This window comes from Gymnoscopelus braueri, assembly GCF_963280865.1.
Source record: "Gymnoscopelus braueri genome assembly, chromosome: 8".
In the NCBI taxonomy this organism is placed as follows: domain Eukaryota; kingdom Metazoa; phylum Chordata; class Actinopteri; order Myctophiformes; family Myctophidae; genus Gymnoscopelus; species Gymnoscopelus braueri.
In genome coordinates this window covers 29753073-29776097 of record NC_137609.1, presented here as the reverse complement: position 1 = coordinate 29776097, position 23025 = coordinate 29753073, and the positions used below count along the sequence as shown (strand labels likewise).

General features: G+C 42.1%; 1 protein-coding gene across 3 annotated transcripts in view; it reads right to left on the bottom strand.

Moving 5' to 3' along the window:
• Positions 1 to 23025, bottom strand: part of rapgef6 (Rap guanine nucleotide exchange factor (GEF) 6) — a 233921-nt gene that overhangs the window by 164283 nt on the left and 46613 nt on the right. For all 3 annotated transcript variants that reach the window (XM_080435375.1, XM_080435376.1, XM_080435377.1), the window contains exon 4: positions 18727 to 18810. In XM_080435375.1, the coding sequence (XP_080291501.1) occupies positions 18727 to 18810 (84 nt within the window). The remainder of the gene's footprint in view (positions 1 to 18726; positions 18811 to 23025) is intronic.

Sequence of the window (23025 nt, the reverse complement as noted above, 5' to 3'; positions counted from 1 at the left end):
TAATTCAATTCCTCCCCACACACATTAGTGTCTGTCACTGCTGTTGTATCCTAGTGGCTCACCTGCCAGAGTGAGGAGCCTCCACCGGGAGGACGCAGAGCCTTCATCCTACTCCTCCCGCCCATCACTAACTGCTGCTGCCCAACCCCGTAGGAGTACAGTACGTGCAGTGACAAATATCACCCTCCCCGCCCGGCGTACCTCCCCCGAACACGGGCCAAATGTGTTCGCATAGACGCTCGACAAAGCCGGATGCACCACGGTGGATTCGAACCCAAAGACTACGCGGTGGTTGGCAGCTACTTTACCACTGCGCCACCCGAGCGCTAGTTGTTGTTATTTGTTTTCACATTTTATTATAGCGCAAAATCTAAAGTTGTCTCAAGACGACGCTTTCCCAGGTGAGCACTTGGCAACGATGGCAAGGAATAACAAAAGAAAGAGAGAAAGGCAGACATTATCATTTTCTCAGCCCACTGCAGCAGCTGTTGGTCTTCAAAGCTCTGAAGAAGGATTTCAAGCCTCGAGGTGTCTCTCTTTTGCAGGGGCTTCCCAAGTATTTGCGTCAATGTTGGTGGCTTTCAGGTCTTGTTTACTGTACGTCTTTGTGGGGTAGCTCTGACCGCCCCGGTAGCATCTTCCCTGAAGCGAGCTGGCGGCCATACATAAAAGAGGTCTTTGAGGATTGTGCCGTCCTCCGCATGGTGCACGGGGCAGGGCCGCACCAGTGAAGACGTCTCTGCTCGAGGAGCGGGGAGAGTTTCCAGCATGTGATAGAAATGTGATGTGAAACATTAAATATAGATTTTAAATATGTTTAAAATGCATAAAATATGTCAAAAAGGATGTATTTAAAGGGATATTTCACTTACAAACTAATTTTGGGTCATTTTATCGTCTACTCAGGCTTTTGGGAGCACCCCAGACAGTTTTTAAGTTGCTTGATTCAGTATTTAGATATTTGATATTCATTTTATCAGACACGCCCCCTTCCTATACAAACCCATTGTAACTTCAAACTCCATTTTAACCATGATAGATTCATCGAAAACACCCGTTATTGGTTCTGGTGACTGATATTGTCCTTCTAATACGTGAGGAGACCGTGTTTCCTTAATTACTTTTTTCATTTATTTTATATATATTCTTTTGAAAAAAATAATATATATATATATATATATATATATATATATATATATATATATATATATATATATATATATATATATATATATATATATATATATATATATATATATATATATATATATATATATATATATATATATATATATATATATATATATATATATATACAAAAAAAAAAGAAAAGTCATCGAAAAAAACACGGGCCCCTCATGCATTAGGAGGGCAGTATGAGTCACCAGAACCAAGGACAGGTGTTTTCGATAAATCTAATATGTTTAAAATGGAGTTATAAGGGGTTTGTATAGGAAGGGGGCGTGTCTGATAAAATGAATATCAAATGTCTAAATACTGAATCAAGCAACTTAAAAACTGTATGGGGGGCTCCCAAAAGCCTGAGTAGACGATAAAATGACGCAAATTATTTTTGAAAGTGAAATACAGTATCCCTTTAACCACAAATCTTCAAAAATAGTGAAAATATATATTAACAATTCATGGTGCACTGATGTGGAAATAGTCTCTCAGTCCTGTTCGACAGTCTTGGAACAACTAACAATAAGGCCCAGGCCATTCTGTATCCCATGGGAATTCCCCTGCATGTTAACTGCTGTCTATACACCACCGCAAGCTAATGTCACAGCAATGCTGTGCTGGACAAACTGTATAGAGACATGAGGAGGCAGGAGAACATGTATCCTGAGACCATTTCCAAAGCAGGAGACTTTAAGGCAGCTTACAAGTCTATCCCACGACCTCACTGGGAACTCCAACCACCTGTCAGTGCTCTTGCACTTACTACCAACAGGCAAGAAGTGAAAGTTAGTGATAACACTTAACACTGACATGTATAGTTCACTTTAACACATTTTCTGTACATTGTTCCTAGTGCTAGAAATAATTTTAAATAAATACTGCATTGAATTTCTTTATATCCAGTGTGTGTGTGCATAGGCTATTCATTGTCGATATATAGGCAGTGAACCTAAAGCAAAATATACACTGCAAAAATACGTCAAATTGTTGTTTATCGATTATAACTCTGCTTTCAATAGTATTGTACCATCCAAACTGGTACTGGAACTCAAGAGGTCTTGGTCTGGGATACTGTAATTTGACAATTTCCTAACAGGCAGGTATCCTGGTAAACCATTCCGGTCGTGTGAATTCACATTTTCATGTGTCTTATGCAGTGTCTAAATACTGAATCAAGCAACTTAAAAACTGTATGGGGGGCTCCCAAAAGCCTGAGTAGACGATAAAATGACGCAAATTATTTTTGAAAGTGAAATACAGTATCCCTTTAACCACAAATCTTCAAAAATAGTGAAAATAGCACATCTACAAGCTCACAACTGGTATTGATAAGACGCATTGTGAGTACATTGGCTATTTTCACAATCTTGGGACCTAAGTGGTAAAACATGTATTTTGGTTATTTCATTTTGTCAATTTTAAAACCTATGACAGATTTATTTTCTGTATGGGATAACGTCTTTCTTCACGTCATTTCAGTTAGGAAATATGATTACTCTCCATGGTGTGTGAGCGTGTGATTACTCTCCATGGTGTGTGAGCGTGTGTGTACGCGCGCATGCAAGTGTGATTATGAGTGTCCTGTCTCTGACATACTGTATATTCTGAGGGTCTTTCTCACAAACTTGAATGTGTGATCTGCCATGTGAGCTCCAATCAATTTGTACATGCTCGCGCGCGTGTGTGCGTGCTGTGATCCCTGAGAACAGGATTGAGTTGACTGAGTTTGTCTCGCATCCGTTCGCATGTGAAAGTGGTGACTCAGCAATGTTTTTAGGCCTTCTCCGAGAGGGACCGGCGCTTTGAATTTTGGGAAACGTGTTGAGCTGGGTTACGGCCAAATATTACTTTCCCACTGCCTCCAATCCCCTACATCTTTTCTCTCCATTTTTCCTCAGGCTTTTCCCTGTCTGCCTGGCTGCTCTGTTTCTCTCCATCCCCTTTTCCCCATTCCTTTCTTAGTCACACTATCTGTTGCCTTCCTTCTCCATCCATCCATCCATCCACCTCCCTCCGGGTCCAAAAGGGAGGTAACGCCCTTTCATCTCAGCAGATCTTCAATCACCCGTTTGCACCTGCAAAAACATTGTTCCAATTTCCCATCCACTTGTTTTGCCGCTCAGATGAAAGTCTCTGTCTTCATAATGTGTATAAATAATGTGCTCTGATGACCATCAAAGGTGGTTCGACATGAAGGGAACAAGTGGTTTGTATGTACTGGGGAATAGATTGTCCAAGAGAGCAGGGAAAAAAGAGGGACTGTGAAAATCTACTTTGTGTGTGTATGTGTGACTGTGTGCCACTGATTTCTCCAATATCCATAAAGTATAAATATGACTAACATTGCTAGTGTAATGCCCGAGATTCGAACCCGGACGTCCTGCGTGGGGCTAGCGTTAAAGCTAAAATTCTACCGCTTACGACAAGAGGGAATCCCCCTCTTGACCAGGGGAGATATTAGGCCTCTGGGCTTCAGGCTGAGCTACTCTGCTACACTAGCAAACCTCACCACATAGGCTGTAACCACATGAACCCTAGCGTCCATATTCTGGACATGCCATAACAGGTGTACATTCGGACATAGCAGATCTACAAAACGTATCTTGCATAACTGTCTAGGACCACCAGACTTTACATTTAAGATGACACTTTACATTTAAGATGACATTTTCCAACAGCTGGAAGCTGTGGGACTTCCCGAAAGAGATTGCTGACAACAAACAGGCTCTATCATGGACTAATGGCCTCAGACAGAGCTGAGGCTACAACCGCGTCCTACTTGGCCCCTCGATTCCCAGCCTACTGCTGGCCACCGTCCAGTCCCTCAACAACAAGCTGGACAAACTTCAATACCGAAGCAGCTCTCAAGGGACTGTTGTGTGTTCTGCTTTGCAGAGAATTGGCTGGGCCCTAATACTACAACCGGATGTTATTTCTGTGCACCGCACAGACCGGTCCATGACGACCACTGGCAAGGGTAAAGGGATGTGGTGGGTGTGCTTCTTTATTAACAATTCATGGTGCACTGATGTGGAAATAGTCTCTCAGTCCTGTTCGACAGTGTTGGAACAACTAACAATAAGGTCCAGGCCATTCTGTATCCCAAGGGAATTCCCCTGCACGTTAACTGCTGTCTATACACCACCGCAAGCTAATGTCACAGCAATGCTGTGCTGGACAAACTGTATAGAGACATTAGCAGGCAGGAGAACATGTATCCTGAGACCATTTCCAAAGCAGGAGACTTTAAGGCAGCTTACAAGTCTATCCCACGACCTCACTGGGAACTCCAACCACCTGTCAGTGCTCTTGCACTTACTACCAACAGGCAAGAAGTGAAAGTTAGTGATAACACTTAACACTGACATGTATAGTTGACTTTAACACATTTTCTGTACATTGTTCCTAGTGCTAGAAATAATTTTCAATAAATACTGCATTGAATTTCTTTATATCCAGTGTGTGTGTGCATAGGTTATTCATTGTCGATATATAGGCAGTGAACCTAAAGCAAAAAGACCTTTAAAATATACACTGCAAAAATACATGTTTTATCGTTATCGAGGTATTCAGTCGTCAAATTGTTGTTTATCGATTACAACTCTGCTTTCAATAGTATTGTACCATCCAAACTGGTGCTGGAACTCAAGAGGTCTTGGTCTGGGAAACTGTAATTTGACAATTTCCTAACAGGCAGGTATCCTGGTAAACCATTCCGGTCGTGTGAATTCACATTTTCATGTGTCTTATGCAGAAGACACATGTGAAATGTGAATTCACGTGACTGGGATGGTTTACCAGGCTAACAGGCAGGTCCCAGACTGTGAGAAAAGGTCAAACACACCCATTTACATTAGGACTGACGTACCTCAGGACTACCATCAGTGAGAGATTGTAGATCTGATATTGCTTGAAAAATCTTTTCAAATGGGGGTCCGCTGCCAAATACACATGTGTGTCCTTGGCATTGAAAATGTTTGAGAACCACTACACTACAGTCTGTTTAAACATGACTGTGTTGCCAAATATGACAACAGCAGCGTGATCAAATGTGCAGATGACAACAGTGATTGGACTAATAAGTGACAGTGATGATAGCCAGGATAACAACCTCTCCCTAAATGTCAAAATAAGACAAAATAAATCATTGTTGACTTCAGAAAGACCAGGGGAAATCACATTCCTAGTATTTCCATCAATGGATCATCTGTTGAAATTGTTGATGGTTTTTAAATGCCTTGGTATACATCTCAGACTCCCTCACAAGGTTTCTGAACACAAGTTCTGCATCCTCAAGAAAGCACAGAAGATACTGTACTTTCTGAGACATCTCAAGAATTTTGGTATGAGTACCAAAGCCCCTTTCATCTACTACTACTTCACAACCTTTGCATCACTTGCTGCAAAAGGAATGTCCAAAACATCAGGTCACTATAATAGCCATCCCACGCATGTTCTGTACTCACTCCTTCCATCTAAAAAAATAATAACATTACCAGAGCAACAAATCACACACCATCGTCTCACTAACGTTTCATTTCCATAGGCAGACAGGTTGCTGAACAGCTGATGCACCCATATGCACCGCACACTGCTATTGTATAATATGTAATGTTATCATGTACTGTATATTGTCTATATCGAGAGAGCTTGTAGATCTGATATTGTTTGAAAAATCCGAGACCCGAGGAAATCACATTCCTATTTCCATCAATGGATCATCTGTTGAAATTGTTGATGGTTTTTAAATGTCTTGGAATAGATACATTTCAGACTCCCTCACAAGGTTTCTCAACACAAGTTATGCATCCTCAAGAAAGCACAGAAGGTACAGTACTTTCTGAGGCATCTCAAGAATTTTGGTATGAGTACCAAAGCTCCTTTCATCTACTACTACTTCATAACCTTTGCATCACTTTCTGCAAAACGGAATGTCCAAAACATCAGGTCACTATAATAGCCATTCCACTCATGTTCTGCACTCACTCACTCCTTCCATCTAAAAAAAAAAAAACATTACCAGAGCAACAAATCACACACCATCGTCTCACTAACAGCTACATTTTCATAGGCAGACAGGTTGCTGAACAGCTGATGCACCTCACACTGCTATTGCATAAAATGTAATGTTATCGTGTACTGCATATTGTGTACATCATCGCTGTCGGATAGAAATTTCCATATTTCATCTTTTTATGTTTTATTCAGAAATGAATGCCCCATTTTATACTTTGTATGTTGTATGGCAGTTTCTGCTTCTTTTTTCGCCTATGATGACAAGGAGTCTTGTGGGTTATATAAATATTTAACCAATCAAAAGTATTAACAAGAGCTTGTGACTAAATAACAACTACTGGATGCATTTCGGGAAAAGTAACAGTTTTGGATCTATTGTTAACTTAATATCTATTGGAGATGGAAGATGACCTACACTAGTACTGTAGCACTCAAACAGAGAGAGAAAGAGAGACAGTGAGAGAAAGAAAAGAGAGAGAGAGAGATGCAAAATTTCAAGACATGGTGTGGCTGAGACTTGTACCCCGGGAGAGCTGCAGTCTGCTGGGCACAGTGTGGTCTTGTGAGAGCCTTTATCCTGGAGGTCAGTCTGTCTGACAGCTCCCTCCATACTCCACTGAGGCTCGACGCATGTTCCCTGTCAGCCACGCACACAGCCTGCCAAGCCTGTCTTAACTGTGGTGCGTGTGTGTGTGTGTGTGTGTGTGTGCGTGTGCGTGTGCGTGTGCGTGCGCGTGTGCGTGTGTGTGTGTGTGAAGGAGAGGGAGGGAGAGAGAGATAAGAGATGGAGATAGAGAGAGAGAGAGACTTGGCAGATATTTGCATGTTTGTGGGCGTACTTTACAGAGTCGAGAGAGAACAGAAATGTTTTGCAGGAATTGGGGAGAAGAGTGCTAGAGTTTGCAGAATTATGTTTGCGTGTGTGAATGCAGTGTGTGTGTGTGTGCAGCGCACTGCACCTTCCTGTATATGCACTCTTAACCTCCTCCTCTCCATTTCTGTCTCCCATGGACACATTTGGCGCTTTTTCGACTACGAAGGGTAGCCCTGAACCTTCCACAACCTGAAACTTTCCAGAACCCGGGGAGTTCTGCGATTGTTTTTTGTTTACGTTCCCATGAACCAGAACCACCAGTGAAGGGGGAGGTATGTCATAAACATGCAGTTAAATTGTCAGCAGATAAAGTGCAAAAATGTAATAATTTGGAACTCATCCATATGGTAACGGAATGGCTCTAGTGCAGAACTTGGATATCATGTGGCCAGACTGTGATGTCACTCATCTGTGACATCAGTCGTCTTATGACTTACACTGGTATATTTTGTATTTTATATAGGTTCAACCACAAAACTTTGTGGTTTCACACAAATGGGTCGAGCAGTGCGTGAGATTAGCTGCAGTCACACAGACCGACGGACAGGGGCGAAAACATAACTGTGAGAACAGTGTTCAGAAAGATAAGGGGTGGAAATTAATGTTTGTGGGTTTTTAATTATACTGTAATTGACCTCTGTGTTATCCTAAATTTTTATCCCACGATTTTATAACCCCATTTTTTACACCCAGTGCCAATTGTCTATGTAATCCTGGGCACTACACTCCCTCTGCCAACCTAGGGAGGCCAGGGCCGAGCTCATGCCTCCTTCAATGCATGAGAGCCTTGACCTTCTTATCACCTGACAGGGGAGAAGGTGAGCGTGGAAGGAACACGTTGTTCCAACCAGTTCCTTTCCCCTCCATCAGGCGCCCCGGATGGCCAGGGGGAGGCAGTATTGTGACCAGGATTACTGCATGTTTTTGTGAGGGTACCTACCCTAGGAGACACGGGGAGAACATGCAAACTCCACACAGAAAGGCCCTTTTGCCAACCCCACCCCCAATTGACCTTTGTGTTAACTCTCTCAGTGCCAAGCCACGAGTTATCCCAAGTTTGTTCTGAATGCCCTCAGTGCCAGAACGAGTTTTATTTGAAAAAAATGTTCAGAACCCAATATATCATTATCTGAAGATGTGCTGTATCTCGCTTCCTTTTTTACTTTGAAAAAAAAAAAAAGCTGGCACAGTATGAACATATTGCACTATGAGCACTATATGGCACAGAGAGTTAAGAGAAAGAATAGAATGATGACGAACAAGAAGTTCATAAAAAAATACTTAAAATGTTACCCAGAGAGGCAACACACATCCACACAGTCACCAAAGGCTTCCTCTTTGTTTTAATCTGTGTAAAGTACAGATTACTATCATTGGCTGTTGATGGGAAAATGTGCAAGACGGGTGGAGATTACAGCGTTTGGACAATTCAGACACGTAAATATGAAAGCAGATCACAGAAAAGCATATGTGTCTTTGAACCTTTTTGGTCATTTCCTGTGATTGTGTAGTCTTTATGGCGCTCAATGTATTGTCATATGTGGCAAACCCCACCCATCTGGCACCGTAGTGAGTTGACTAAAACAAACTAGTGATAAATGATTTAAACCATTATTTGACACAAGCAGATAAAAATACAAAGCTAGATGAGCGGAAAGTCTTATTGCCAAATTAACCATGCCAAGTTAAAACTGGCCAGCGTATTTCTTTTGGTATTTGTTTCAGTGTCTCACTATTTTAGTGTTTATAATCATCAAAACAGCCAGTTTCTGACGCTACTTCTGTCCAAAATCGCACCACGCTGCATTTGATTTGTCGGTAGGTATAGTTATGATTATGAGTAGGTTTCGTCTTTCATTTATTTGAGTTAAGGTTATAGACACCAATTTGGTGTTAAGGTTAAGGTACAGTACAGGGTGTTCCACCATCTGGATAGCCAGGCATTAAAACATTCCCAGCTGGTTACTTTTTTAACTGATTTATTTGTGAGCTGCATCCTAACTCTGATCATCCATACCTTGCATCCAATAGAGCAAAGCCTACTTCACCAAAATAGAAGATCAACTCAGTGCTTTGTTATCTAGGAACTATTTTTCTGCTTTATATGAGCATATGCGAGTCACTCCCACATGCTTGTGAGGGACAGTGGACAGGATGTGAACACTGAACAGGTTCAAGTACACATTAGCTGATGGGAAAATGAAAGATAAACTGTTACTCAGTGGTTATGTGCACTTGTCAGACACCCAACATACTGTATTTGTCATACAGTAAATAAGTAATATAAATAAATAAAAAATATGTTCTGCTTTGTCACATTAAATATCAGGTGCAACACACAAATCATTTGTTAATCACACCACACATTTATGACAATTGTGTTGATAGACACTTAATATAGATTCATCATCCATTGTATGTTTAAAGGTAGACCTTTATTAATCCAGTGAGGGACATTTATTGAGCTAGTGTTGTACGGTCAAAGTAGCCTATAGCAATCATATCATTTAGGCGCCACATCATTGTTGATTTGCTTTCAAATCAAACGTATTACAATCACAAAAATCGTTTGCCTGTCTACTGGAAACGTTCAGTCAGTGCTTATGCCTGTATTTGTAACATGAATGTTGCGTGTGTCAGTGCATCAGTCATACTTGGCCACAGTAAAGTTCAAAGACAACTTGACAGGTCTAATTGCTCTGTGGTTACTCTGTGTTTACTACAACAGAACAAGGAGAACCAAAAACAGAAATGGGGCTTGACAATACTATGGGCTACTGTATTTTCCTTGGGTAGTACTATTCTATACACATCGCGACACATTGTGAGCTTGTAGATCAGCTATTTTCACTACTTCTGTGCAACACTCTTGTATGACGAAGTGGGGCAAATTTACGAAAAAAAACATAACTTGAATTGTGGAGATACAAGGTTTCTACCAGACAGCAACGATATACGTTTAAAATATTGTTGCTTTCAAGAATACAGCCATAAAGTGTGTGATTAACCATTTTAGGGTGGAAGACCCTGGTCCATCCACCCAGCTTTTATACCACCGTGCCCCCCCCCCTTGCCGAACACCCTGAAGTTGGGGGGCATTTACTATGGAACTGTAAATTCAGCGTGGGTGATTTTTTCATTTTGTGATGAAAGCAGGTGCTTTTTAGAGACACCTACAATGATACTCTTAAAGAGGACCCAGCCTCCATCTCATAAAACAGTGGTTCTCAACCTGTGGGTTGGGACCCCCAGGGGTGATTTTGGGGGGTCCCCACAAGACAGTGAAGTGATAATCTAAGGACTTTTAAGACTTTTTTAATACCTAAAAAAAAGGAAACGACCATTACTGCATCAAAAGTGATCATAAAAACTGGTCAAACATTGGCCATATTGTCAAATAATATAGGAAAGAGGGAGGCAAACATTGTGAAAATAGCCGATCTACAAAGTAAATCTAATATTTTCACAATATTTATCTGGAAGTCAAACTAAATCAGGGTGGGTGGTCCTCAGTTCAAATATGATTATTTTGGGGGGTCGCTGCCTGTGAAGGTTGAGAAGCACTGTCATAAAAGAGCATCCAACCTGAAAACCAAAAGCCAAAAATTGAAAAAGAAAAAAAAGGTGATTCTGTCTGTAGCAAACTTAACAAGTCTGGAGCAAGGGTCATACGGTTGCACAACTACAACAGTACAGCTCAATGTACTGAACAACTTAAAAGGAGTAGTTCACCCCAAAAAAAATCCATATTTTCTATGAAGTACACACCCCATGAAGCATTGAATTCATGGAATTGTTTTTGTTTTTATCGCATTCCTAAGCCAAAGAATTGATAAGCGGCGGTCTCTCCGGGCGGTCACAAAGAGTCTCCTTTGTCTCTCCTACTTCTTTAAGCCCAATAGAACTTTATCATTCGTCGATTAGAGAAAAATAGCACATCTACAACCTCACGATGCGTCACGATGCCACGCGTCGTGAGCTTGTAGACGTGCTATTTTCCAAGAATGTTTTTGCCTTTGATGACATTCCCAAAATAGGGATGCCAGGTTAAAAGTGGTCAAATGCCAGTCTTTCAACGTGTGGGGGAAGCAGTTTATCACTGTGGAATGAGAGCTGTGTGCGGGTTGTGTTGGATTTGAGCAGGTGATGATGTCTCTCCCATTTTCTCTGTGGAAAACATGTCGCTGGCGGGAGGGATGACAGGTTCAGCCTCGGTCCAGTGACAGCTGCACGGCCCTGGGCAATAAACCATGACAGCCCAGGGAGAGGCTATAAGGCCACACACACACACACACACACACACACACACACACACCACTCTCTCTCACTACAATTATAAGCTTGTACTGTGTCCAAGGGAAAACACACAGCGAGTGCGACGTGACCAGGAACACAAAGAAAGGAAAATGGGGCTTGGCCATGAAAATAAGGTATCTTATTAGTAGCAAAAGTTAAATTTATTTTAATTGTTTTACATTTTTGCCTGTAATGATATGCCCAAAATAGAGACAGCAGGTTGAAAGTGGTTGAAAGTGTACTGTATGTATCTTTGTTCAAATACAGTCCTAGGAGAGAGCATTAGCAGTGGTAATGCAATCTAGGAACCATTTTTCTGCAGTATGTGAGGCGAGCACATGTGAGACACTCACGCCCGCTTGTGAGGGGAGAGTGGACAGAAAGGATGGACAGGTGTGTTGGTCAAGTAAAAGTCAAACAGCAATGACTCACATTGCTGTTGAGGGATTTACCATGACACCCTGGTGCTTACAAGTAGCTATGTTTAACCAATTTCAAACGGGCTTCCCCACATTTAAAACATTGTTTTTTTTACGAAATTCAAATGTTTTTTTAATACATTTTCAAACATTTTAAACATTTCTTAAGACCTTTCGGAACCTTCCGCAAAATCGTGATGCGCTTGTAGATCTTTGCTGCACGACACCATCATACAATGATGATCTCTGATCTCTGGACTTCGGTAAAAAAAATATTCTCTCTCTCTTTTTCTTTTACAGGCTAAAAAAAATAATATAAGGTCAGTTGTAATTTCAAGTAGATCATAATTTTTTTAAATGTAGATCCGTTGTTGATCAGCCATTACCAGAGATCACTGACAAACGTGAGCCAGCATCTTGTGTTCAGCCTCTCAGCTTCCGCCACAAAATAGCTGCAAGCTTGCTGTAATCTCTTCATCTTTGGGGAGCCTGGCTGGCTTGTTGTAGGCAGTATGACCACGGTCGCATCTCAACAACGGCACGCTGCATTTTATGCTGGCCGCTGCGCTAGCCAGCTTCCTGTCTGTCTGTCTAACTGGACTTTGAACGTTTAACAGGCTTTTGGTTGAAGTCCAAAGGAAACCGAAAATCTGAGCCAGTTTGGCACCAATTCCATTACCGGTTTCCATGGTAATGATGACCAACAGTAAAGAAAGAAAACCACAAACCACAGTCTACCACAGTGTACGTACGGCCGACACACACACACACACACACACACACACACACACACACACACACACACACACACACACACACACACACACACACACACACACACACACACACACACACACACACACACACACACACACTTGTGAGGACATTTGGCCGTCATGCAAGTACACACACATACATGCAATTCTGAATCCTCAGAGCCGTGATTCCATCTCTCGGTTGGGTAAGTGACTACTGTGACTCAGTCAGGAAGGAACTGTAGAACTGGCCGGCAGTCTAAACTATGGACAGAACATCAGAGCAGTACGACTGGCAGCCAGTCTCCAAACAATGACGTGATCCACCACGGGCCATTCAGAAAGATTACAAATACTGATTACAAAACCAAGCTAAGAGTGCAATCCAGAAAAGGAAACCATGCATTTCAAACCTCAAGCGCCCGGCCAAGCCATAGGGTTGGTAACTATGGGCTATTTGCAAAGCTTAGTTTGCAGCACAGTAACATGCATGCATTAACAACTTCCCAAGTGACTCCCCCAAAGCTTTATGAATGTCATTACGTTTTCGGAAGATATCCTACTCTGTTACAGACACAGTTGTTCCACGCCTACTGAAGACCAGAGCATTTCGGTATTTCATCAGAATGCTTGAAAGAAATATGTCTAAAGGCCAGTCTACACCAATGATTCGCAACGCAACTCCTTGTAACATGCAACTTCTTGCAACATGCAACTCCTTGCAACATGCAACTCCTTGCAACATGCAACTCCTTGCAACATGCAACTCCTTGCAACTACTTATCAACCATTATCCCCAATGGCAGTTGCAAGGAGTTGCATTGGTGTAGACTGGCCTTAAAACTGTTTTGTTGTAAGAAGTTGCGACTAGTTGCATTGGTGTGGTCTGGCCTTTAACTGACATGACAAACAAGAGGTTTCAGTAGTTCACCTAGTTCGAATGGCTATTAAATGAGCAATCTAATTATTTGAGAAGCTAGAAAGGTTCTGACCAAGGGTCAGATCATAACATTTGTTACACATCAAACCCTTCCCCCCACCCTTGTTCTTATAATAAGTCTTTATGAAGACTTCTTAACCACTTAAACCCTACCGGAGTCCCTCAGGGCTCTATACCAGAGGCCTTTCCGTTTTCGCTCAACATCAAATGTCTTGAAAATAGCCTATCTACAAGCTCACAACGCGCCGCGATGTGACGCGTTGTGAGCTTGTAGATCGGCTATTTAATGCAAGTGATTTCCCCAGAATACGGGTGCTTGGGTTTATTGGGTACATTTTAAGGTCTCTGAAGATAACGCGGGCAACAACTGTCCGAGTTACCGCTGTGTCTTTTTCCACAGCTAATAGTAGTAGTGTTAGTATCCTGCCCCCATGCACCATGGGGAATTCCTGGCTCTTCCAGTTAGCAGCGCTGCGATGACAGGAAACGCACCACACCACGCTGAGCTTAGGAACGCTCAAGAGAGAGAAACGCAAAGAGAGGGAACTTCAATTCTACTGTTCAAAGGAAAAGTCATTCAAAACCACCCTAAAAGAGCACAATTTCAACAGGACCTAGATAAGACTTTTAGCTTGCCACCAGAGAGTACTATTTTCCGTAAGAAAATACCTTTTATTGCTCCTGGTATATATATATATATGTGTATGTCTTGTATGTCCTGATAATGAATTGAATTGATTACATAGGACGTAGGATGGAAACAAGGTCTTTTTGTGTTATCCTTTTAGCATTGCTTGCCTGATGGTACTTGCTGTACTGTTTTGCAATTTGTTAATAAAGTATTCAATCAATCAGTGTCAATGCACAGCGATAAAGGCGGTTGAGTGAAAACGCCCTACACGTTTTGACGGTCCTGTGGCCGTCGGTTCCCAAACCGGACGACATGTACAGCAGTGCACAGTGGATGGAACAACACTTCATGTTCTGAAGTTATGTGAAAAAAAAGAGTGGTACACACCTAGAGAACAGTCAGGGACTCGCTGTGTTGTTGTTGGGTTCCCTGTTGGTGAAACCATATCCTGCATAGTAATCCACAAGTTAACCCTTTGTTTGGGTTGATAATCCAGACAGCGTTTTGGAGAAAGTTAAGAGTGAAATTAGATAAGAAGAGAAGTTGGTCACTCACTGCAGGCTATTTGGTTTTGACTGAGGGAGGAGTGTGTGTTCCCTCCCACCGTGTTCTCTGTTCTGTCTGTCTCTCTGCCTGTCGGTGGCTCCAGGGTGGTGTGTGTGTGTGTGTGTGTGTGTGTGTGTGTGTGTGTGTGTGTGTGTGTGTGTGTGTGTGTGTGTGTGTGTGTGTGTTGTAGGCTGCTCATTTCCTGCCTGGATCTGCTCCGGGGCTCCAGGCAGACAGGCTGCTCAGGAACACATGGCCAGCCACTGTTCTGCATTCCACGCACACACACACACCATACACACACACACACACATGTGCACGCACACACACTCACACTCACTCACACACACACACACACAGACACACACAGACACCATGCCCCCGCTTTAGTCCCCTCTGTGACCCTTCCCCAGCCCCCCTGGTGCTACCACTACCACTAGCGCACGCAAACACACACACACACACTACACACAGTAAATCTGCAGCCCTCCCCCAGGAGGATTATTGACAGTCCTGTATTTGAGAACTTAGCCTTTAATCAGTTTGCATACACACAAACATACCTGCCAGCATTTCAGTGCTGATAAAGAGTTTCACTTAAAGTAATACTAGGTAACGTTTTCAACAAAACTAAAGTTAAATTGTATATCTTTTGCGAGTGGCAAAAGTTTCACAACACCCACTCCGTGAATTTCACCCCCGGAAGCCTTTTATTTATATATTTTCTATTGAACGTGTACGGGGGGGACTTTCCCGGGAAAATTACGTTCCTGGCCAACGTCATGACGTCGTGGCCGACGTCCTCAGGAACTACCGCAACGGTTTCCTGTTTGGCCAGGAACTACCGCGCTATTAACAAAAAGGAACCTCACGCTGATTTTAAGATAATGTAGGATTGGAAGATCGAAAAAGAACAGAAAAAGAAAGCACAGCTCATGGTAACTAATGCTCCACTGGCTAAGAGAAACGATCCGTAGATAGTATAAAACAATTAAAAGATCGCTTTTTGAAACGCTTCCGGCTTCCGGTGAAAACGAATGGAATTCTGGGTAATCGAGGACTAGGGAAATTGTATGCAGTGACGGTAGTGACCAGCAGAGGTTGCTAAAAATCGTTAGTTGTGATTTTGCATTGTACAACTTTAAGTTTCACTCATGTTTCTGAGTGAAAGAGAATCCCATGAGAAGCTAGTCGAAGTTATGGGGTTTGTGAGGGGGTTTGTGAGGGTAAATATCAGATACTGATATATTAGCCATTATTTGACTTTCGGTGTCGACAATTATGCAACCGATGTGTCTCAATTTCTAACCTGCCGTCCTATTATGGACATGTCAGGTGGTTAAAAAATGTCCCCACATTTTCCTTCTAAAAAGTTCAATCTACAAGCTCACAGCTCATGCATGCCACATTAAAATCAAGCATTGAGCTTGCTGATGTGAGTGACACGTGTTCACGGCTTTCCGTGTCAGAGAACAACATATACTTTTGCAGCAAGTAACGGTCCCCAAGTGGAACGGCCTGGGAAACTAAAAATCTTCTTGGCAGCAAGAAGCCTCAGGGGACAGACTGACAGCCAGTCATTTTCAGAGAGAGAGAGAGAGAGAGAGAGAGAGAGTGAGAGAGAGACACTGACAACTTTGTTGTTACACAATACCTACTTCTTTTTAAACATATTGAGAAAATGCTCCAATGGAGGAAACGATACACACTACATGAGTGAGCAGGGACAGATCTCAAATCAAAGTACTGTTGTTGTTGATGTGAGTTTTACCTGTTCCCTTGTCAAACTAGAAATACTGCATCACGGTTGTACGCAAACACAGACCCTCTTCTATGATGATCTATTATACAACAGGTAGTTCCTACCAAGCAATCTGATTGGTCGACATATGCTCTCCAGCCAGGCTTTAATCGGTGTGACGGCACACCTAGCCATGCTGAAATTAAATATAGCTCATCTCTATAAATATTACTCTGCCACTGATTAGAAATATAGTACTCAAAATTCAAACGCACGTACAGTATTTGGTCATGAAAAAGTGGTATTGGTGCATACCTACTGATTTACATTCAAAGAGTAAAACTAAAATTGAGCATTGAGACATCTGCACTAAATCAACCAATGTGCACATAAAAATTGTGTATGCATGCTCTCGCACACACACACACACACACACACGCACAAACATGTCATTAGCTGTAGGGTGCATGAGCCAGCACATGAGACGATGAGTAGTAAATCTCACACACAAATACACACCTCTCCAATCAGCAATGTGCCACAGTGATATGGAAGTGTGAACATGCGTGTGTGAATGTGTGTGAGTCTGTGTGTGTGTGTGTGTGTGTGTGTGTGTGTGTGTGTGTGTGTGTGTGTGTGTGTGTGTGTGTGTGTGTGTGTGTGTGTGTGTGTGTGTGGCACTCTCGTTTATCACAGGAGACTCCTGTCTCTTCCCATCTCCCTTAAAGCTCTATAAAAACCTGGCTTTCTTATCATGTTTCACTCTCTCACTCTCTCTCACACACAATACAGATACAGACTTGCACAGACAGACAGACATGCATGCATACTAAGGGTGTCACGATATTCGATACGTATCGAAATCGAACCGAAAAAGCCGTATCGCGATTCAAGGGTTAATTTAAAAAAAAATACTCCCGCGCATACGCACATCCGATTGCACGGATTGCACGTCCGGAAGCCATGCTCGAGCCGCTGTTGTGTTTTTCCGTGCATCGCGCATGCGTGCTTACGACGGGGGAGAAAAAAAAGACGACAGGACAAACCCAAACACACCACAGAGGTGTTTGGAGGAGACAGAGACCGCTATAGCGTTGCGTCTGTACTACTACTTTACATTTCACCATGGCCACTGCTGAAGCCAGCGATGGCAATGATGATACACAAACGGAAGAATTGGAAAACCCTCCCGCTTCCTTTAAGTCAAAAGTCTGGCACCCGACGCGTTGTTGACAAAACGGCTACCGTTTGTCGATTATGCTCCACATTGATAGTTGCTCCGTCTTCTCTTTTTCCCCTCTACACCTATACCTCTCGGCCAAAAATAGCCGATCTACAAGCTCACAACGCCTCACAGTGCGAGGCGTTGTGAGCTTGTAGATCTGCTATTTTTGGCTAAAGTTCACCTCACCTCAGAAAAGGGATGGGGTTAAGGTAAAAAAAAAAAAAAACCTGTTGAAGACCCCTGGCTTAGCTTATTACCGTAAATCTCGGACTATAAGCCGCGACTTTTTCCCCATTTTTCGACCCTGCGGCTTATATAACGGTGCGGCTTATCTATGGATTTTTACAGCTAACGGCCACTAGGGGACCTCCTAAATCTATGGATTTTACACCCGCGGCTTATAGTCCAGTGCGGCTTATATATGTACAAATCATTCAATTTAGCTGCTGCGGCTTATATTCAGGTGCGGCTTATAGTGCGAAAATTACGGTATTCACATTTCTTGTTTGTTAAAGCTCTTACCTGTTCAAACAATGTGAACATACTTTAAGATGTTTAAGAACATGTAGCCAAATAACGGTTGTCTTTGGATCCTTTTTTCAACTTTGTATTTAGATTTTATTTAGTTATAGAGCTTCACAAGAATGTCGTTGTTAACTCATCTTAAAGAAGAATCTGAAAATGACAGTTGTTGTAAGGGCATAAAACCCTTTTTGTTATTCTCATTTGATGGACTTATTGAGAAACATGTGTTTTTCTTTACAAATCAAGACAATAGCCTAAATTAATAATCATATAGCCCTCAAAGTTGAAAAAAATGACATATTAAAAATATATAGATTAGGCGTATCGTGACACCCCTAATCATGTACAGACAGACACAGAGACACAAACAGGGCTACGGCTACAAACACGCAAACACACACATACAGGGACATGGAGGATCACAAAATGTCAAGATCTGACAAAATGTCAAGATAAGCTACAATCAGACTTGTAATGTCAGACAAATCAGTAATCACACTGCTTCTTTCTATGCATGACACCACCAGGCATCTTCACCTAGAGGCGTTTGTGTGTGCGTGCGTATGTGTTACGTACCAACACCTTGCCAGGTACATGTGCTCCTTGACAAAGACCGATCCAGAAAGTAGGATGTACCAACACGTAGCCAGGCTGTCTGGACTGGTAGGGGAGAGGGAGGGAGAGAGGCAGAGAGGGAGAGAGAGAAAAGAGAGAAAAGAGAGAAAGAGAAAAAAGAGAAAACATCACTGTTAGATTACATTAATATTTATTTCACACATTTAAGCCCCATTTCAAAAAAGTGTGTGTGTGTGTGGGGGGGGGTGGCTGCTAATCAGTCATTCAATCAATATTGTTTGTGTCTGTAGTGTTTGTTTGGAACTGCATTGGCCAAATGCAGTTCATACAATAGCCCAGAAAATACCGTACAGGAATACCTTTGACTGAAACCACCCATGGTCAAAGCACATTATTCTTTGTAAACAACCCTGCTTTAAATCTCAGGTTCCATGCATGCATGCATCTCATCCTTTCAGAGTTTTCTATAAGAGCATAGGGCTATGTTACTGTGTATGCAGATTTGTGGTCATTCTGTAATGCCACTATATTGGGCACAGGGCAGAACCACCTATATGACATCAGCTCATTTATTAACGTATGATTGGTACAGACTGAAGTCTACAGTCTGCTGTCCCCAGCAGCCAGCCAAAAGACGTGTCTAAGTGACAATCAATCTAGGACAAAACGGGGGGACTCTATCCATATGCTATTTCATGCAGACATTGTTTTGATTACCCCCCTCCCACCCCATCCCCCCTTAACCCATTAAAACCCGGGAAAGGATCCGTGTCGTTTTAGATTTTAGCTACATAGCAACATAAGTTTTACAGAAAACTCTTAGGATTTAGAACAGTGGTTTAGAACAGTGGTTCTCAAAAATAGCAGATCTACAAGCTCACAGCGTGGCACAAACTGTGAGTTTTGTACACCCTTTCAAGAAACATTCTTCTATTCTGGGGGCCCCCTGGCACAAAACATTTTCAGATGGAGGGTCTGCGCACAGAAAGGTTTGTTAACTACTGGTTTAGAAGGCATTTGTAGAATCGGCCTCAGGTCTTAATGGGTTCATCTTCATCGTAATAAGGAGCTAAATAGCAACAGTGGATCCATACAGCACAGAACGCAATCATACATGAAGGGTTCAGTGGGAACGGAACACATGTGTGCCTGCTGCTGCTGCCAATATGAATCAACTGGACAGCCAGGGACTGCAGTGACAGGAGGAGACCGTAATGTCATATAGGTGAGTCTATTGAACAGGGCGGTAAACCTAAGACTGATCAATACCGTACTGAATTCTGAAGTAGTAGTAGTTTAATGAATTCAATACCGGGATATTGTATTTTCAATGCAATAGCAATCATTCAATCGTTCAATAAAGACATAAAACATGGAGCTACACTGTTGAACTGTGCAATTACATGACAGCATTCAAGACATATTGGATATTGACATTCAATGTCACTAGATATCTAGTGATAGAGCGTTTAAGTCATATCATATCACTTGGCTCTATGAACCTCTATTAGCCAGTTTCAACCTGGAATCCCTATTTTGGACATGTCATTATAGGCAAAGAAAATGAAGAAAAAAAAAATCTGAAGATCTGACCAAATTTTCCAAAATACAGAAAATAGACGATTTGCAATTAATTGTAGGGCTTAACCGCATGGACCCTAGCGTCCATATTCTTGGCATGTCATAATAGACGTCAGGACAGCAGAGTCACTGCCCATCTTTCGCCGCAGGCTGAAAACCCACCTCTTCAGGAAACACTATCCATCCTCTCTGCCTGGCCTACTTGTTGTTAACTAGTTGTACGAACGCATTTTTTATTGTTGTATTGTTTTATTGGATCTTGTTTAGTGGATACACTTATTTGTTTTAGCTCCTGCTCATTTGATTTAGCTATTTTTGTCTCATCTGTTTAAGGAAATAGGTAGCTGATATTATGCACTTTTACCTTAGCGCTAGGTATACTCTTGGTTGCTTGTTTTTGCAGAAAATGCACTTAAGACTTCTGGTGATTAGTAGTTTTCGTTCCCTACCTATGTTGAATGCACTTATTGTAAGTCGCTTTGGATAAAAGCGTCTGCTAAATGACTGTAATGTAATGTAATGTAGACGAACATTTGGCACGAATACGCAAATATTCCGTAAGAATGGCAGATCTACAAGCCTCACAATGTACCATTGTGCAAAGTTGTGAGCTTGTGGATCTGCTATTTTTGGCAAAGAGATTTGGTGTAGAGGGGAAAAAGGAGGGGACATAGTACAGACCCCTGGGGGACTCCGGTCAACTAAGTATATAGGATTTAAGTAGTTAGTGGTTAAGGGTTGGATGTGTGTGTGTGGGGGGGGGGGATTTGTATCAGTATGCAGCCAGCAACAGTGAAGCAGTTCATCACTCTGGTTCCACACACATACCTGCTGGCCCAGAATACATTTCAAGCAGAACCGTGTATCCTGTCTCACTCTCTTCAGAGTTCTGCTATCGGTTCAATTGACTGAAAACATACCCTATGAGAGTGGGCAGAGGAATTACATTCCAACACTGAGCTAAAATTCTAAATTTAACTGGTTCTTGCAGACCGGATTCGGTAAGTTGTCACTATCAGGGTGGAAACCTTGTACGTACAAAACCGTTACTTTTCAGGAACTGGGATAAATCACCTGTGTTCCAATAGATCCAGAGAGACTTGACACACTTTGACTGTCAAAAGTTTTTGGGAAATAAAACAGCGAAAATAGCAGATCTAGTGTACGTTGCGAGCTTGAAGATGAGCTATTTTTGCTCGACACCGTCATACGATGGAGTAGGGCATTAATTTATGAAAAAACATAAGAAGTTGAAATGTGGAGATACAAGGTTTCTGGCCGGCAGCGACAAAATACAAATTTCCCTGCACCTGAAACGTATCCAGCTGCAAGCGCGGACGAGTACATTTGCACATTTTGAGCAATGTGCATAAACTTGCGTTGTTCACCTGCGTAGTTCAACATGTCTGTTCTTTAGATGGACTGTGTCAGTCTCTATGGATGCTGAGGCTGGCATTCAGCTACATTATTATCAGCAGATGTGAGGTGGCGGTGATTAGATCACACTTCAATGTCACAAGAGACCTTGATTTCTTTCATCTGCTATTTAGTGGTAGTATGCGGTGTCAGCGGGGACTGCGTACGTGTGTGTGTGTGTGTGGGGGTGTGTGTGTGTGTGTGTGTGTGTGTGTGTGTGTGTGTGTGTGAGTGTGTGTGTCTGTGTCTGTAAAGAACAATAAAAAAAGCTTTAATACCAATTGGATGCAACAGCTGGGTGGGAGTGTGATTGCATGGCTATGTACTGTATGACAAGTAAGGGTCCAAACTGACACTCAGGATTTTGTATGGTATGTGATGTGTTTGTTTGTTCACATGTGGGAGTGTAGCAGAAATGTACAAGGCTAGAGAACAAAAAGAGGGTATTACAATTCTAAAGGACCCCTCTCACCTGACTAACAACCTTTTTAAATTCCTCGGGGCAAACCGATAATTAGGGTGCATATAGGAATGGCACGTTATGAAAATTACATGTCACGATTATTGTGGCAAAAATAATCACGATTAGCGATATTATCGCGATAATCAAAATATGCTTACAACTTAAAATGGCACTTTTGTTAACCCCAGCATCCCTATTCCGGGGTGAACCTTCGCCAAAAATAGCCGATCTACAAGCTTGCAACACGTTGTGAGCTTGTAGATCTGCTATTTTTGGCGAATCGGTTTGTGTAGAGTGAAATAAGAGCGTATCAAATGCACTCTTTATAGGTACATTTCATCAAGTATAAAGGGGTTAAGTTGTACTGAATTTGCAGCTCAACAAAAGCAAATTCATCGTAGTGTATGACGGAGAACAATTTCACGGTCAATTAAAATCTCTGCGATACCATTGTAAGCGTTTTTTTAAATCACGATAAACGATTATTGTCCTATCCCTAGGTGCATACCACATGGGCTGATTGGGCTCCAATACATGAGAGCGACTCGCGGTTCGATTCCCAGCTGGCAGGGAATCAAACTCCTCTACTCTCTCTCTCTCTCAGTGTTTCCCGTCTCTCTCTCTCTACACTGTATACATATCAAGTAAAGGGTTAAAACCCCCAAAACAACTTTAAATTCCTCACAAAAGAGTTTAAGAAGGTTTAAGAACAGAACATCCAGGATCCAGAATAGCATGTACCCTGAAGCTGTCACCTCCTATGCATTCCAAACATACAGTAGCGGTTCAATAACTGTGCAATAGGACAGATGCACTCCAAGCACTTTAACCCATTAAGA